General features: G+C 50.9%; 1 protein-coding gene across 2 annotated transcripts in view; it reads right to left on the bottom strand.

Moving 5' to 3' along the window:
- The window catches only part of TAF1C (TATA-box binding protein associated factor, RNA polymerase I subunit C), a 130,913-nt gene that overhangs the window by 82,348 nt on the left and 29,809 nt on the right, over nt 1-18,756 (bottom strand). The window contains exons 3-4 of one of the 2 annotated variants that reach the window (XM_088453526.1): nt 3,487-3,580; nt 115-200 (exon numbers count right to left, since the gene is read on the bottom strand). In XM_088453526.1, coding sequence (XP_088309652.1) covers nt 115-200; nt 3,487-3,580 — 180 coding nt within the window. Of the gene's footprint in view, nt 1-114; nt 201-3,486; nt 3,584-18,756 lie in introns of both variants that reach the window. The other variant, XM_088453525.1, reaches the window with a different exon arrangement.

The raw sequence follows: 18,756 nt of genomic DNA, 5'->3' as shown, positions 1-18,756 counted from the left end.
ACCCTCAGCGGGCAGCACCGCGGCTCTCTCTCACCCTCAGCGGGCAGCACCGCGGCTCTCTCACCGAGTTGTATAGAAGGATACAGCTGAAGAAAGACAAAATTGGATCCTGACCTGTTTAGCAAAGTTAATGATGTTCTTGTGTTTTCGTGTGTACTTATAAACCAGCTCAGACTCGGAGGCTGGAGAGTGTCCGCAATCTGCAAATGTACAGAAACACAGACTAGTGCCGGTAACACAGATCACCACATTACAGTATATAATAATACAAAGCATTTATTACTTCTGGGTGTATTGGCGGATAGCACATGGCGAGTGATGTACGATGAGAGTGTTGGTCTTCATCATCTCTCCATATGTTTGTACTAAGTACAGCAAAAGTCGCTCTATAACTCAGGGGTACACAGACCGTTTCATACCTTAATGTCCCAGGCTTGTTATTTCCCAAAAGACCATTTAGGGCTTCAAAAGCCCCCTCTGTCCAGCCCGGATAACACAGGAAGAGGCCAAGTCCTGTCCCCAGCTCCCACAGGTGCTCACCCACCGTCACAGCTGTCCCACCCTCTGTCCCCGGCTCCCACAGGTGCTCACCCACCGTCACAGCCGTCCCACCCTCTGTCCCCGGCTCCCACAGGTGCTCACCCACCGTCACAGCCGTCCCACCCTCTGTCCCCGGCTCCCACAGGTGCTCACCCACCGTCACAGCCGTCCCACCCTCTGTCCCCGGCTCCCACAGGTGCTCACCCACCGTCACAGCCGTCCCACCCTCTGTCCCCGGCTCCCACGGGTGCTCACCCACCGTCACAGCCGTCCCACCCTCTGTCCCCGGCTCCCACGGGTGCTCACCCACCGTCACAGCCGTCCCACCCTCTGTCCCCGGCTCCCACGGGTGCTCACCCACCGTCACAGCCGTCCCACCCTCTGTCCCCGGCTCCCACGGGTGCTCACCCACCGTCACAGCCGTCCCACCCTCTGTCCCCGGCTCCCACGGGTGCTCACCCACCGTCACAGCCGTCCCACCCTCTGTCCCCGGCTCCCACGGGTGCTCACCCACCGTCACAGCCGTCCCACCCTCTGTCCCCGGCTCCCACGGGTGCTCACCCACCGTCACAGCCGTCCCACCCTCTGTCCCCGGCTCCCACGGGTGCTCACCCACCGTCACAGCCGTCCCACCCTCTGTCCCCGCCTCCCACGGGTGCTCACCCACCGTCACAGCCGTCCCACCCTCTGTCCCCGGCTCCCACGGGTGCTCACCCACCGTCACAGCCGTCCCACCCTCTGTCCCCGGCTCCCACGGGTGCTCAGCCACCGTCACAGCCGTCCCACCCTCTGTCCCCGGCTCCCACGGGTGCTCACCCACCGTCACAGCCGTCCCACCCTCTGTCCCCGGCTCCCACGGGTGCTCACCCACCGTCACAGCCGTCCCACCCTCTGTCCCCGCCTCCCACAGGTGCTCACCCACCGTCACAGCCGTCCCACCCTCTGTCCCCGGCTCCCACAGGTGCTCACCCACCGTCACAGCCGTCCCACCCTCTGTCCCCGGCTCCCACGGGTGCTCACCCACCGTCACAGCCGTCCCACCCTCTGTCCCCGGCTCCCACGGGTGCTCACCCACCGTCACAGCCGTCCCACCCTCTGTCCCCGGCTCCCACGGGTGCTCACCCACCGTCACAGCCGTCCCACCCTCCTGTCATTTTTTTTTCAACCCCAGGTAAAGGATGTATTGAATGGACCAGACAGAGTGTAATGTACCAGTATGTTACGGTCGCATTTACCTGGAATCATTTCTCTGCATAGATACGATGAGGAGCTGGAATAGGGGCTGCACCTCGGGATGGGGCAACCACCAGGACCTTTAAGTCACTTTATATAAACTGTACATGAATCATACAGGAGAGCCTCCGCAACTGGCTGCACCAATATGTGTCACATTCCTAATTCCCTATACAGTGTAAGCCCGCGTGCAGGGCCCTCTCACCTCTCTGTCTGTCTGTTATTACCCAGCCTCATGTTATTACCCAGCCTCATCTTATTACCGTCTGTTATTACCCAGCCTCGTGTTATTACCGTCTGTTATTACCCAGCCTCGTCTTATTACCGTCTGTTATTACCCAGCCTCGTGTTATTACCGTCTGTTATTACCCAGCCTCGTCTTATTACCGTCTGTTATTACCCAGCCTCGTCTTATTACCGTCTGTTATTACCCAGCCTCATCTTATTACCGTCTGTTATTACCCAGCCTCATCATATTACCGTCTGTTATTACCCAGCCTCGTCTTATTACCGTCTGTTATTACCCAGCCTCGTCTTATTACCGTCTGTTATTACCCAGCCTCATGTTATTACAGTCTGTTATTACCCAGCCTCTTGTTATTACCGTCTGTTATTACCCAGCCTCATGTTATTACCGTCTGTTATTACCCAGCCTCATGTTATTACCGTCTGTTATTACCCAGTCTCGTGTTATTACCGTCTGTTATTACCCAGCCTCATCTTATTACCGTCTATTACCCAGCCTCGTCTTATTACCGTCTATTACCCAGCCTCGTCTTATTACCGTCTGTTATTACCCAGCATCGTCTTATTACCGTCTGTTATTACCCAGCCTCCTGTTATTACCGTCTGTTATTACCCAGCCTCGTCTTATTACCGTCTGTTATTACCCAGCCTCTTGTAATTACCCAGCCTCGTCTTATTACCGTCTGCTATTACCCAGCCTCATCTTATTACCGTCTATTACCCAGCCTCGTCTTATTACCGTCTGTTATTACCCAGCCTCGTCTTATTACCGTCTGTTATTACCCAGCCTCGTCTTATTACCGTCTGTTATTACCCAGCCTCGTCTTATTACCGTCTGTTATTACCCAGCCTCGTCTTATTACCGTCTGTTATTACCCAGCCTCGTGTTATTACCGTCTGTTATTACCCAGCCTCGTCTTATTACCGTCTGTTATTACCCAGCCTCTTGTAATTACCCAGCCTCGTCTTATTACCGTCTGCTATTACCCAGCCTCATCTTATTACCGTCTGTTATTACCCAGCCTCGTCTTATTACCGTCTGTTATTACCCAGCCTCGTCTTATTACCGTCTGTTATTACCCAGCCTCGTCTTATTACCGTCTGTTATTACCCAGCCTCGTCTTATTACCGTCTGTTATTACCCAGCCTCGTCTTATTACCGTCTGTTATTACCCAGCCTCGTCTTATTACCGTCTGTTATTACCCAGCCTCGTCTTATTACCGTCTGTTATTACCCAGCCTCGTCTTATTACCGTCTGTTATTACCCAGCCTCGTCTTATTACCGTCTGTTATTACCCAGCCTCTTGTTATTACCCAGCCTCGTCTTATTACCGTCTGCTATTACCCAGCCTCATGTTATTACCGTCTGTAGAGCACACTGGAATACGCTGGGCTATGTAGAACTTAATACACAGTAGAATAGTATTAGGAAGAGGAGTTTCAGATCATATGCAATAATTACTTACCGGTGTTAGGAGGGAGCAGGGGGGTGGGGCCAGGCTCCAAGGGGACCCAGGTCTCCCGCGCTCTGCTGTACAGAGGGATGAAACGCCCACAATCCTGCTAGAAAGACACATACAGCAGACAGAGGCGTTAGAGGCACCGGCAGTAAGAACAGAGGCGTTAGAGGCACCGGCAGTGACAACAGAGATGTTAGAGGCACCGGGAATGACAGAGGAGACGTTATAGGCACTGGCAGTGACAGAGGCGCTAGAGGCACTGGCAGTAAGAACAGAGGCGCTAGAGCAGGGATGGGGAACCTGAGGCCCTGGGGCCGTATAGGGCCCCCGGAATCATTTGGTCTGGCCCTCACTTTGTTCGGCTAGCCTCATCTGGCTATCAGGGTGCCTAGAATGAGACCAGTGCTGCCTGGAGCAGCCTCAGATGGTCACACCGCTGCCCTTACAGCCCCCCTGGGCATCTTCAGGATGCTCCGGTCATTGCTGTAATTGCCGGCAATTGTGGCCCCGCCCCCGTGTGACATCACTTGAAGGGGGCGTCACCTGCAGCAGACCTGCAAATACAGTTATATATATCAAAATGGCCCTCGGCAGAAAAAAGGTTCCCCACCCCTGCGCTAGAAACACAGGCAATAAGAAGAGAGGCACCGGCAGAAACAGAGGCGCTAGAGGCACCGGCTGTAAGAACATCAACAACTGCCAGCGCTCATCTCACAACTGGCTCTAAAGACACCAGCACAGATGATACAGATACACAATGAGGATCTCTCCCGCCAACGTTACAAATGGCTGATGCTCCTCCCACATCTGTAGGACATTGTGCGAACGGCGGGATCTCATACAGGAGAAAAAGCGACTCAGCAGGTGTACGGGTTATTGTGACATCACCGTGTATTACCTGGGGCGTGCTAATATACAGGGGCGGTATAATAGTGTAACCATAAGCGGTGTATGGACTTGTGACGCAGAGGCCACCGATGCTTTATGGAGCCATGGAAGGACAGAAGGCAGCATGATGCGGGACACCGGCACAGGAAGCCTTACGGGAGTTACTAAGCTCAGGTCAGGGGGAACAGATCACCTTAGGGGGAGAGGTATTATCGCGCCACTTATCTAGGCGAAACAAAGCAGAGATGTATTAATGATGGGGGAAGAGAAGACTGCCCCCTTACGGCGGTCGCTGCAAGTCCCGTAGCGCATCACCTAGTCCCGCAGCGCATCACCTAGTCCCGCAGCGCATCACCTAGTACTGACGTGCTGCATCTTCCCTCCTGGCCGGTACTAATGTGCATGTGCGAGACTACATCCCGCAAGGATACCAGCCGCTGTTCCCAGTCAGGTAGCGCTGGACTCCGTACACATACCGGCAGGTTATCCATAAGCCACAGAAGTAACAGCTGCCGGATTTCTGTCCCCATACAACAGTCTGACGGCACAATTGTTACATGCAGTGGTTAGCATTACTGCCTCACAGCCCTGAGGCCTTGGGTTCAACTCCACCAAGATAGATATGTACAGGCTAATGCACTTATAGACACGTACAGGCTAATGCACTTATAGACACGTACAGGCTAATGCACTTATAGACACGTACAGGCTAATGCACTTATAGACACGTACAGGCTAATGCACTTATAGACACGTACAGGCTAATGCACTTATAGACACGTACAGGCTAATGCACTTATAGACACGTACAGGCTAATGCACTTATAGATACGTACAGGCTAATGCACTTATAGACACGTACAGGCTAATGCACTTATAGACACGTACAGGCTAATGCACTTATAGATACGTACAGGCTAATGCACTTATAGATACGTACAGGCTAATGCACTTATAGATATGTAATTTGGAGACAAACTGCTCGTTAGACATCCTCCCCTCGGGACTGATATGGTGATTGCCCTATAGCCGGGCAGTGGAGGGTTGGTGGTGACTTTCCTATGTAATGTGGGCTAGGACGGCTCCTGTGTGTCTCTGGGTACAGTACCCAGCAAGTTTGGGAAAGACAATTTGTTTGTTTTATGAACTTCCTCAGAACTCAGAGGGTGTTAGGATTGTAAATAAGCCAAAACTGCTTTAGTCATAGACATGTGACAGGACGGATACAATAGGAATTTGCATTATATTTACCTTTGCAGAGACAGTATATGGTAACTCAGTTTGTGCTTAGGACACCAAATGTTTTGGGGAAATATTATTAGTTCCTTTAAACTGTAAAATGTGTTTATTATTTATATCTTGTGAGACACCATGATTGGCTAATAGGAACCCAGGGTGGTCTCACCCCCTGTAGTAATGTGTATTGGAGTGGCATAAAAGGCGGCATGTGAGCCCTGTGTGTACATCTCTGTGTATCTTTGGAACAATAACACTGCTGTAAAGATCTCTGTATGCTGTAACCCCTTGAAGCTAAGGGGAAGGGTCTTTTTAAAAACTAGTGAGCAATAAACATCTTTGCCTCACGACTGCGACCAACAGAATTGTGCAAAACGCTATTCCGTTCTCCGGCTGTTCTGGGTTGAGCCCAGTGTCTCCAAGCTCAGGCCCTCTGCCAGCTACTGAGCAGAGCCTGGTCACTGTGAGGGATCAGGGGGTATAAGCTGGCACCAATCAGGAGGTGCGGCCGCAGCTAGTCAACGCATACGCAGCAGAAGCGGTTCCAGGCGCCGGAGGTAGGAGCCTGATTGTATGTAAAAAGCATTTCCAAACGCCGATGGCAGAGTTTGGTGGTAGAAGCATCAGTACCCGCCCACTGCACAGTGGGTGGAGTTAGTGACAGGCGGTCACGGACGGTAAGGGGAATCCCTGATTTCCCAAAACCCAGTTGAGATCAGAACCCAATCTGTGATCGGGAGTGGAGGCTGAAGGCGTCCGGTCACACTCCCTGCGTTTGTTCAGATTTCCTCCGGGTGCTCCAGTTTCCTCCCACACTCTGTACACTTTCTTCTTCAGGGTCCACAGGGATCCCTTGGGGTGTAGGTGGTGGTTAAGGACCGGACCCCAGTTAAGCTTTTGAGCTCCCAGAATGCTCCGGTCCTTCCCCCTACACCCTGCCCCCGAGGCAAATCAGTTTTTTTAGTGTCTGACAGGAGCCCGATCAGCGCTATGACAGTGGGGCTCTGCCTTATGCAGCCCGAAGCTTTAATTTTATTATTTACTTTTATTTTCACAGAGTGCGCAGCATGAGAATGTCCTCTGTGCGTCTGTGCTGCCACCCCATCCCCTCTCGGGAAGATCCCAGACTGCAGCCCGGATGCCAGGTAAGGCGGGTTACCGCTTGCAGTAACCCGCGTAAACGCAGTCTTACCTCCGGTCTTTTGTATGGAAGGTTACTGTACTACACATTGATGTATCATTTGTGAAGACTGCCACATACGGTTTAGTTGCACTTATCACAGTACCTATACCTTGTGCTCTCCTGTAACCTCTATAAGCACAGGCCGGATCACTATACTGTATATACACTTATCACAGTGCCTATACCTTGTGCTCTCCTGTAACCTCTATAAGCACAGGCCGGATCACTATACTGTATATACACTTATCACAGTGCCTATACCTTGTGCTCTCCTGTAACCTCTATAAGCACAGGCCGGATCACTATACTGTATATACACTTATCACAGTGCCTATACCTTGTGCTCTCCTGTAACCTCTATAAGCACAGGCCGGATCACTATACTGTATATACACTTATCACAGTGCCTATACCTTGTGCTCTCCTGTAACCTCTATAAGCACAGGCCGGATCACTATACTGTATATACACTTATCACAGTGCCTATACCTTGTGCTCTCCTGTAACCTCTATAAGCACAGGCCGGATCACTATACTGTATACACTTATCACAGTGCCTATACCTTGTGCTGTCCTGTAACCTCTATAAGCACAGGCCGGATCACTATACTGTATATACACTTATCACAGTGCCTATACCTTGTGCTCTCCTGTAACCTCTATAAGCACAGGCCGGATCACTATACTATATATACACTTATCACAGTGCCTATACCTTGTGCTGTCCTGTAACCTCTATAAGCACAGGCCGGATCACTATACTGTATATACACTTATCACAGTGCCTATACCTTGTGCTCTCCTGTAACCTCTATAAGCACAGGCCGGATCACTATACTGTATATACACTTATCACAGTGCCTATACCTTGTGCTGTCCTGTAACCTCTATAAGCACAGGCCGGATCACTATACTGTATACACTTATCACAGTGCCTATACCTTGTGCTCTCCTGTAACCTCTATAAGCACAGGCCAGATCACTATACTGTATATACACTTATCACAGTGCCTATACCTTGTGCTCTCCTGTAACCTCTATAAGCACAGGCCGGATCACTATACTGTATATACACTTATCACAGTGCCTATACCTTGTGCTCTCCTGTAACCTCTATAAGCACAGGCCAGATCACTATACTGTATATACACTTATCACAGTGCCTATACCTTGTGCTCTCCTGTAACCTCTATAAGCACAGGCCGGATCACTATACTGTATATACACTTATCACAGTGCCTATACCTTGTGCTCTCCTGTAACCTCTATAAGCACAGGCCGGATCACTATACTGTATATACACTTATCACAGTGCCTATACCTTGTGCTGTCCTGTAACCTCTATAAGCACAGGCCGGATCACTATACTGTATATACACTTATCACAGTGCCTATACCTTGTGCTCTCCTGTAACCTCTATAAGCACAGGCCGGATCACTATACTGTATATACACTTATCACAGTGCCTATACCTTGTGCTCTCCTGTAACCTCTATAAGCACAGGCCGGATCACTATACTGTATACACACTTATCACAGTGCCTATACCTTGTGCTCTCCTGTAACCTCTATAAGCACAGGCCGGATCACTATACTATATATACACTTATCACAGTGCCTATACCTTGTGCTCTCCTGTAACCTCTATAAGCACAGGCCGGATCACTATACTGTATATACACTTATCACAGTGCCTATACCTTGTGCTCTCCTGTAACCTCTATAAGCACAGGCCAGATCACTATACTGTATATACACTTATCACAGTGCCTATACCTTGTGCTGTCCTGTAACCTCTATAAGCACAGGCCGGATCACTATACTGTATATACACTTATCACAGTGCCTATACCTTGTGCTCTCCTGTAACCTCTATAAGCACAGGCCAGATCACTATACTGTATATACACTTATCACAGTGCCTATACCTTGTGCTGTCCTGTAACCTCTATAAGCACAGGCCGGATCACTATACTGTATATACACTTATCACAGTGCCTATACCTTGTGCTGTCCTGTAACCTCTATAAGCACAGGCCGGATCACTATACTGTATACACTTATCACAGTGCCTATACCTTGTGCTGTCCTGTAACCTCTATAAGCACAGGCCGGATCACTATACTGTATATACACTTATCACAGTGCCTATACCTTGTGCTCTCCTGTAACCTCTATAAGCACAGGCCGGATCACTATACTGTATACACACTTATCACAGTGCCTATACCTTGTGCTGTCCTGTAACCTCTATAAGCACAGGCCGGATCACTATACTGTATATACACTTATCACAGTGCCTATACCTTGTGCTGTCCTGTAACCTCTATAAGCACAGGCCGGATCACTATACTGTATATACACTTATCACAGTGCCTATACCTTGTGCTGTCCTGTAACCTCTATAAGCACAGGCCGGATCACTATACTGTATATACACTTATCACAGTGCCTATACCTTGTGCTCTCCTGTAACCTCTATAAGCACAGGCCGGATCACTATACTGTATATACACTTATCACAGTGCCTATACCTTGTGCTGTCCTGTAACCTCTATAAGCACAGGCCGGATCACTATACTGTATACACACTTATCACAGTGCCTATACCTTGTGCTCTCCTGTAACCTCTATAAGCACAGGCCGGATCACTATACTGTATATACACTTATCACAGTGCCTATACCTTGTGTTCTCCTGTAACCTCTATAAGCACAGGCCAGATCACTATACTGTATATACACTTATCACAGTGCCTATACCTTGTGCTCTCCTGTAACCTCTATAAGCACAGGCCGGATCACTATACTGTATACACACTTATCACAGTGCCTATACCTTGTGCTCTCCTGTAACCTCTATAAGCACAGGCCGGATCACTATACTATATACACTTATCACAGTGCCTATACCTTGTGCTCTCCTGTAACCTCTATAAGCACAGGCCAGATCACTATACTGTATACACTTATCACAGTGCCTATACCTTGTGCTCTCCTGTAACCTCTATAAGCACAGGCCGGATCACTATACTATATACACTTATCACAGTGCCTATACCTTGTGCTCTCCTGTAACCTCTATAAGCACAGGCCGGATCACTATACTGTATATACACTTATCACAGTGCCTATACCTTGTGCTCTCCTGTAACCTCTATAAGCACAGGCCGGATCACTATACTGTATATACACTTATCACAGTGCCTATACCTTGTGCTCTCCTGTAACCTCTATAAGCACAGGCCGGATCACTATACTGTATATACACTTATCACAGTGCCTATACCTTGTGCTCTCCTGTAACCTCTATAAGCACAGGCCGGATCACTATACTGTATATACACTTATCACAGTGCCTATACCTTGTGCTGTCCTGTAACCTCTATAAGCACAGGCCGGATCACTATACTGTATATACACTTATCACAGTGCCTATACCTTGTGCTGTCCTGTAACCTCTATAAGCACAGGCCGGATCACTATACTGTATATACACTTATCACAGTGCCTATACCTTGTGCTCTCCTGTAACCTCTATAAGCACAGGCAGGATCACTATACTGTATATACACTTATCACAGTGCCTATACCTTGTGCTGTCCTGTAACCTCTATAAGCACAGGCCGGATCACTATACTATATATACACTTATCACAGTGCCTATACCTTGTGCTCTCCTGTAACCTCTATAAGCACAGGCCGGATCACTATACTGTATATACACTTATCACAGTGCCTATACCTTGTGCTCTCCTGTAACCTCTATAAGCACAGGCCGGATCACTATACTGTATACACTTATCACAGTGCCTATACCTTGTGCTCTCCTGTAACCTCTATAAGCACAGGCCGGATCACTATACTGTATATACACTTATCACAGTGCCTATACCTTGTGCTCTCCTGTAACCTCTATAAGCACAGGCCGGATCACTATACTGTATATACACTTATCACAGTGCCTATACCTTGTGCTGTCCTGTAACCTCTATAAGCACAGGCCGGATCACTATACTGTATATACACTTATCACAGTGCCTATACCTTGTGCTCTCCTGTAACCTCTATAAGCACAGGCCGGATCACTATACTGTATATACACTTATCACAGTGCCTATACCTTGTGCTCTCCTGTAACCTCTATAAGCACAGGCCGGATCACTATACTGTATACACTTATCACAGTGCCTATACCTTGTGCTCTCCTGTAACCTCTATAAGCACAGGCCGGATCACTATCCTGGTGAATACTGTAGCATGCCTAGTGGTTGCATATTGCTCGGTGCCATCTTGTGTGGTAGTTTACCCTGCATCTATGTCTAGCAAAGGTAATAGTAACAATCACACTGCTGCACTATTCTTCTATCATGCACATCTTGTGCAGCAGGCTTAAATAAGGAGGATTTAATTCAGGATGATCTGTGTGCAATGTGCTATACTAACCTGGTCTATCAGCCCCTGCAATTCCTTTTCTCAGGTGCTACCCGCCTGGCAGTAATTCCCCCTATGGGGTTGCCACAACAGGTACAGGCGAAACGAGTACCTACTATGCCTCCTCCATGGGCAGACGTTCCCTCTAACTCAGTACAGAGTCTGGCGACTTCCTCTACAGCCTTTCAAAATATATTGCAAGGTGAGAAGCCCCTGCCCACTAAGGCTACTAAGCGTCCTGTGTCATCCTCACAGTCTGCACATCTATCAGATACTGACGAGGAAGATGAAGCTTATCTTTCTAACACTGACTCTCCCGCAGGGGAGGAAGAGTATCAGTCAAAACTTGATATCCCTGCCTAAGTGCGTGCGGTCAGATCTATTCTCCAAATAGATGACGATGTGCCCGCCCCTCAATCTAAGCACCCACTATTTAAACAACAAAAAGTGTCCTTGGTAGTTTCCTCTCTCTGATCAGCTAGTTGAACACACAGCGGCAGCTTGGCATACACCTAGTCAAAGGTTCCAGCCCCAAAAGCGCCTGACTAAATACTACCCTTTTCCTGCAGCTCATTGTACATGTTGGCATTCCTGCCTTAAGAAACTACTGCAAAACCCCGGATGGCGTCCTTCAGGCCCTTTCATCCCCAGGGAAAGTCTAAGGGTCAGTCCTTTCCTAGACAAGCAGCTTCCACTAGGGCCACAAAGAGTAGGACCAAGCAGACTTGGGTCACCAGACGCCCAGCTGCCAAATCTGAAGACAAGCCCTCGTCCTGACGGGTTGGGCATCCTCCTGGGGGATTCCAGAGTAGGAGACAGACTTCTTCGATTCGCCCAATTCTGGTGTCAGACCACCACAGACGCCTTGGTAAAAGAAGTGGTCTCTCACGGGTACGCCCTCTCATTTATAAGACGGCCACCCCTCCAATTTTTCAACACAGGCCCCCCATCAGACCTGGACGAGGTCCTGCTCTACCAGAAGACCATTCAGTCCTTGCTGCAAGCGGAGGTAATAGTTCCAGCACCGCTATCTCAGCGTGTGAACGGTTACTATTGTACCCAGTTTCTGGTTCAGAAACCTAATGGGTCTAATCGACCTATCCTCAATTTCAAATCCCTGAACAAATTCATGAGGATGCCCAGTTTTCGGATGGAAACCCTGCGCTCTATTGTTCTAGCTATGGAGCCTGGTGATTTTATAGTATCTCTGGATATTCAGGATGCTTACCTAGCGTTCCCGCTAGGCTGTTTTAGCGGGGCGCGGCGAAAAGCACCATGCCCTCCAGAAGGAGGGCAAAAAGCGCCCTGCCCTCACAGCCTGCGGGTGCAGTCTTCACCCGCGGGACGCAGTGTCCCGCGGGTGGAGAAATGTGCGGTGACCTGGTCACCGCCGGAGAATAGACGCCGGGCGCATGCGCCCGGCATCTATTCTCCCTGTCCGCAGCGCTTGGGGGCTGCCCGGCATGTCCGTAAGTGCCGGGCACGCCCCCAAGTATGACAAAAAGGGGACGCGTCTTATAGACACTCCCCCTTTTCATGACCACGCCCTCTTTTGGGCGCACGCACAGAAGGTTGCCCTCTCTAGCTCCGGCGCCCTGCCTGCCGCCGGAGCTAGAGTGTACACTACTTACCTACACATACCTATAGCACCTTCTCACCAGAGATATCTCAGGTTTGCTGTCCTACAGCACCATTTCCAATTTCAGGCTCTGCTCTTTGGACTTTCTACAGCTCCACGGGTCTTTACCAAAACTATGGCTGTCATGGCAGTCCACCTACGTTGTCAGGGCTGCTACCATACCTAGACAACCTTTTACTCTCAGCACGCTCCCCTAAGGTTCTTCAGCGACATCTGCAGATAACTGTTGCCCTCTTGCAGAGGCAGGGCTGGAAGAAGTCATCCCTGACCCCTTCACAAAGGATGGTCCATCTGGGAGCGCTGCTGGATTCTCAGGCTCAGAGAATCTTCCAGACAATGGACAAGATTTCCACATTTTAATTACGACTCCGCAGGTTTTTCCGCAGTCGTCGCGTGTCAGTTCATGCGTGAGACCCAAATAACGACAGGGTAGCCGTCGTTATGGGTCTCGCACCAAAGGGGGCGTGCTGTCGATGGTGATTGACAGCACACCCCCTTAGGTGGGCGTGGCTGCCCAGATGGAGGCGTTCCCATGGGAACGCCTACAGTCTGCGTCCGGCCCCACTGACATCACTAGTGATGTCAGTGGGAGTGATTTTGGCTCACAGCTATACAAGCGTCCAGGAGGACGCTCCATTTTAATGGCGGAGGGCCCTGATTCAGAGCGAGCGCTCTGGTTAGAGCGTCCGGCTCTGAATCAGGCCCTCCGTTTGAACCTCTGGAAACTGTGGAAGCTTCGGCCCATAGGGTGTCAGACTTGGGGGAGCTTTCCTGTCTCTCCCCATTTCTAATTTTCCATCAGAACAGTGCTGTTCTTCGGACTCACCATGGTTTCCTTCCCAAGGTTGCGGTCTCTTTTTTTGATCCTGTATCAGCTTTCCAGAATCTTAACCAAAGGGCCATACATGCCACTATTGAAGCTGCTGATGTTTTAGAAGCTAAAAATGAGAGATATGGTAAGAACTTACTCTTTTGTTATCGCTTTCTTCGAAGTCCATAGGGTCCACAGGGTTGACCTTGGGGTATAGCTGGATCTGGATCCACGGGCACCACGCAGTTAAAGCTTTAGCTAAAGCCACCACTGCCAGCGCCTCTGGTCTATCCCCAGAGGCAATAGACTGCATACACACGTGGCTCACCGCAAGCGAACTGTGGTGCCTGTGGCTCGGAGGCGGGGTATATAGGAGGATGGACCCAGTGCATCCTGGGAGCTGAAGCTTTAACTGCGTGGTGCCCGTGGATCCAGATCCAGCTATACCTCGAGGTCAACCCTTTGGACCCTGAAGAAGAAATTCCAGCATCTACAGCAGCTTCTCCCAGATAGGAAGCCGCTTCCCGTATGTGGGAGATATTCATCATCTGTTCTCTGGTGGCATCTGGTAGAGAATTTTCCAATGCTCCCATCCATTCTTCAACCGCTTTGACACCCAGACTCCAGCCATAGCTGAATGAGTAACTACTCCAGATGATGAAAAAATAATTTTAAGATAATATGAGATATGGAACTTACCCTTGTTATCTCTATTTCTACGAAGTCCATAGGGTTCCACAGGATACCTTGGGGTATAGGTGTGACGTCAGTCGCAGGGCACCAAAGAGTTAAGCTTTCAGCCTCCCAGGATGCACTAGGTCCCCCTCCTATACCCCGCCCCCGGGCCAAGGCACCTCAGTTAGTTACCAAGCCATAGGCCGGAGGAGGAGAAGGAAGAGAGAACACAAAGATCTGGACACATACAAGAATCACATTCTCACCAGAGGGAGACGGAAAACCGGTGACCAGAGCAAAGCCCATCTGCAGCACAGGTGCGACAGGGCGGGAGTCCTGTGGAACCCTATGGACTTCGTAGAAATAGAGATAACAAGGGTAAGTTCTTACCATATCTCATATTTTCTACTTCAGGGTCCATAGGGTATCCACAGGATACCTTGGGGATGTCCCAAAGCAGTATCCTTTAAGGGTGGGGACGCTCCTGTGCAGAAAGGAGAATCCGCCGCCCGAAGGAAGCATCCTGAGAGGCGAAGGTGTCAAACCTGTAATACCTCACGAAGGTATGGACAGAGGACCACGTAGCAGCCTTGCAGATCTGAACTGCCGAGGCACCACGTCGAGCTGCCCACGAAGGACCCACAGACCTAGTGGAATGAGCCTTCAGAGAAGGAGGGACCGGTAGGCCTTCATGAAAATAAGCTTCAGAAAGAGCCATACGGATCCAGGCTGCCAAAGTTTGCTTTGAAGCAGGCCAACCCTTTTTAAGGAAGCCATAGAGGACAAACAAAGCGTCCGACTTCCTAAACGAAGAAGTCAACATAAGTCCTTAAGGCCCGCACAACATCCAAAGAGGCCTCACCCACGGAAAGACCCGGAGAGTTAAAGGCCGGAACAACTATTTCCTCGTTAACATGAAACTGGGAAACAACTTTGGGAAGAAACTCGGGCCGAGTGCGGAGCACTGCCCTGTTCCCATGAAAAACCAAGAAAGGGGGTCTACAAGAAAGAGCCCCTAACTCAGAAACACGTCTGGCCGAAGCAATGGCCAGAAGGAAAACAGTCTTAGCTGTTAGCCATTTAATATCCACTGAGCCCAGTGGTTCAAACGGCGGTCCTTGGAGAGCCCTCAGGACCACAGCCAAATACCAAGGCGCCACAGGTGGAACAAAGGGCGGCTGAATACGGAGAACACCTTGCATAAAGGTGCGCACATCCGGGATTGTAGCAATCCTACGGTGAAACCAGACAGATAGGGCCGAAATCTGTACTTTCAAAGAAGCAAGGCGAAGCCCATGATCTAGTCCCGCTTGCAGGAAGGCGAGAATTCGAGACAGACGAAACTCCCGCGGTGCATAACCTCTCGGTCGACACCACTGGAAGAACGTATGCCACAAGCGATGGTATATCCTCGCGGAAGACGGTTTCCGAGCTCGTAACATGGTACGCACCACAGAGCTGGAAAACCCCCGGGACCTCAGCATGGCCGTCTCAACAGCCACGCCATCAAAGACAGCCGAGTCAGGCCCGGGTGAAGGCAAGGACCCTGAGACAGAAGGTCCAGTCGTAGCGGCAACCGCAGAGGACTGTCCACGGACAGACCATGAAGGTCTGAGAACCAGTGCCGCCTGGGCCACGCGGGAGCTATCAACAGGAGCGTCCCTCCTTCCTGTTTGAATTTCCGGATTACCCGTGGAAGAAGGGAGACCGGAGGGAACAGGTATGCGAACCGGAACGTCCACCGGACGGACAGAGTATCCACCAGAGACGCCCCTTCGTCTCTTGTGCGAGACCCGTACAGCGGCAACTTGTTGTTGTGCCTGGACGCCATGAGGTCGATCTCTGGAAGACCCCACCTGTCCACCAGCAGTTGAAAAACGTCCGGGTGCAGGGACCATTCCCCCGGATGAACGTCCTGGCGACTTAGAAAGTCTGCCTCTTAATTGAGCACTCCCGGGATGAAGACCGCTGATATGGCCGGAAGATTGCGCTCCGCCCAAACCAGGATCCGAGAGACCTCTACGAGATCCGCCCGACTGCGGGTTCCTCCTTGCCCGTTTATATGTAGGCCACGGTGGTAGCGTTGTCCGACTGGACCTGCACCGGGTGACCCTGGAGAAACCGATGTGCCTGCTGGAGAGCATTGAAGACTGCACGGAGTTCCAAGATATTTATGGGAAGCTCCGCTTCTGTCGGTGTCCACCTGCCCTGGAACAAGTGTGGACCCGAAACCGCTCCCCAGCCCCGAAGACTGGCGTCCGTTGTCAACAGGATCCAATACGGGACCCAGAACGGACGTCCCTTGTTGAGGTGGGTCGTCTGTAACCACCAAGCAAGGGACAGGCGAACCTCCGGGGTGAGCACAATCGTCTGGGACTTCAGAGACTGAGGCAGCCCGTTCCACTTGGACAGAATCAGGTGCTGCAGAAGTCTGGAGTGAAACTGGGCGTATTCCACCATGTCGAACACTGACACCCTGGAGCCCAGTAACCTCATCGCCGAGTGTAGGAACACCCGGCGGCTGTGCAGACAACTGCGCACCCTTGACCGTAAAGCAGAGATCTTGTCCTCCGTCCCAAAGATCCTTTGCTGTCCCGAGTCCAATAAGGCTCCAAGATGCAGACTCCTCCGAGACGGGATTAGAGTGGACTTCTGCCAGTTGATTAGCCAGCCGTGCCGTTGCAGCAGTGCAATGGTAAGGTCCAAGTGGCGTAACAGGAGCTCTGGAGATCCTGCCACCAATAACAGGTCGTCCAAGTACGGCAACATGCGAACTCCCTGCAGCCGCAGAGAAGCCGCCATGACCGCCATCACCTTGGTGAAAACACGTGGTGCTGTCGCCAGGCCAAAAGGGAACGCCCGAAACTGGAAGTGGTCGCTGCGGATTGCAAACCTGAGGAACTGTTGATGGCGCAAAAGAATAGGGACATGCAGGTAAGCGTCCTGTATGTCCAATGACACCATGTAGTCCCCAGGTTCCAGCGCCAGAATGATGGACCGTAGGGTCTCCATCCGAAACTTCGGAACCCGCAAAGACTTGTTGAGTGCTTTGAGGTTGAGAATCGGACAATACGACCCATTGGGTTTCTGTACCAAAAAAAGATTTGAATAGAAACCCTGGCCCCTCTGGGAGAATGGAACAGGCACTATAACTCCAGCCTGGAGCATAGTGTGCAATACCTTCCGCAGTTCCATAGCCTTGTTCCGGTCTGATGGTAGACCCGTGGTGAAGAATCGAGCCGGGGGTCTGTGCCGGAAGGAGAGGGCGTACCCGTGGGAGACCACCTCCAGAACCCAAGTGTCTGTTGTAGTGACCGACCAACACCGGGCGAACTGCAGCAGGCGGTCTCCCACCCTGGGATCCCCCAAAGGGAGGCCCGGACCGTCAGGCCGCAGGCTTGTCATCTGGCTTGGGGGCCGGACGTCTGGTACTCCATGCCTGTTTCCGGGGCTTGACCGATTTCTTAGGGCCAGCCTGTCGAGGAAACGACTGTGGTTTGGGCCTGCCCTGGGCCCTAGATGACCGAAAGGACAATGGTCCAGAACCAGAAGGAGCAGCGGCCGACGGGAGACCAGCAGATTTGGCTGCCGCCAGCGTGGCCACAATCTTATCCAGATCCGGACCGAAGAGAACTTCTCCGGAAAACGGCAACGCTTCCAGACCTTTCTTGGAATCTGCGTCCGCTTTCCAGGATCGCAGCCACAAGGTGCGACGAGCAGCTACCGCTGCTGAAGAAATTCTAGACACCAGAGTACTAATGTCTAGAGCCGCCTCGTTGATGTAGGTGGCCGAATCACGGAGACTGCCAATCAACTCCGCCTGTTCGGCCGGACAGTCGGATTCAAAAGAAGCCTCTAATGAATCCGCCCAGCGCTCCATCGTTCTGGCAACCCAGCAAATGGCCATAGCCGGCCGTGCTGCCCCCCCTGCAAGGGAATAAGCGGACTTCAGGCAGATTTCTACCTTGCGGTCCGTAGCATCCTTAAGGGAGGACATGGATGGCATCGGCAATGTGGCACTACGGACAAGACGGGTCACGTGAGAATCCACCTGTGGAGGGGATTCCCACTTAGCAAAATAATTATCCGCGAACGGATAAGCCACCGCCAGGCGTCTCTGCGGCTGGTATCTTTTGCCAGGTTGTTTCCACGCCTCCTCTAAATGGTCCACCAACTGACCCGAAAGAGGAAAGACTGTGGCATCGACCTTCACATCTTTGAAAAAGGCATACTTAGATTTAGCCGCTGGGGGAACTTCGTCCTCAATCACCAAGGCTGTGCGGACCGCCCGAATAAGTCCAGGAATATATACTTTGGACTTAGCATCAGCGTCCTTAGTATGGAGAGGTTCCTGATCGTAAGGATCCAGAATCTCCCCATCATCAGACGTCCCTTCGTCATCCTCATAAG

The sequence above is a fragment of the Taudactylus pleione genome, unplaced genomic scaffold, assembly GCF_031769625.1.
Source record: "Taudactylus pleione unplaced genomic scaffold, aTauple2 ptg000580l, whole genome shotgun sequence".
Lineage (NCBI taxonomy): Eukaryota > Metazoa > Chordata > Amphibia > Anura > Myobatrachidae > Taudactylus > Taudactylus pleione.
This window is presented reverse-complemented; position numbering and strand designations above follow the sequence as displayed.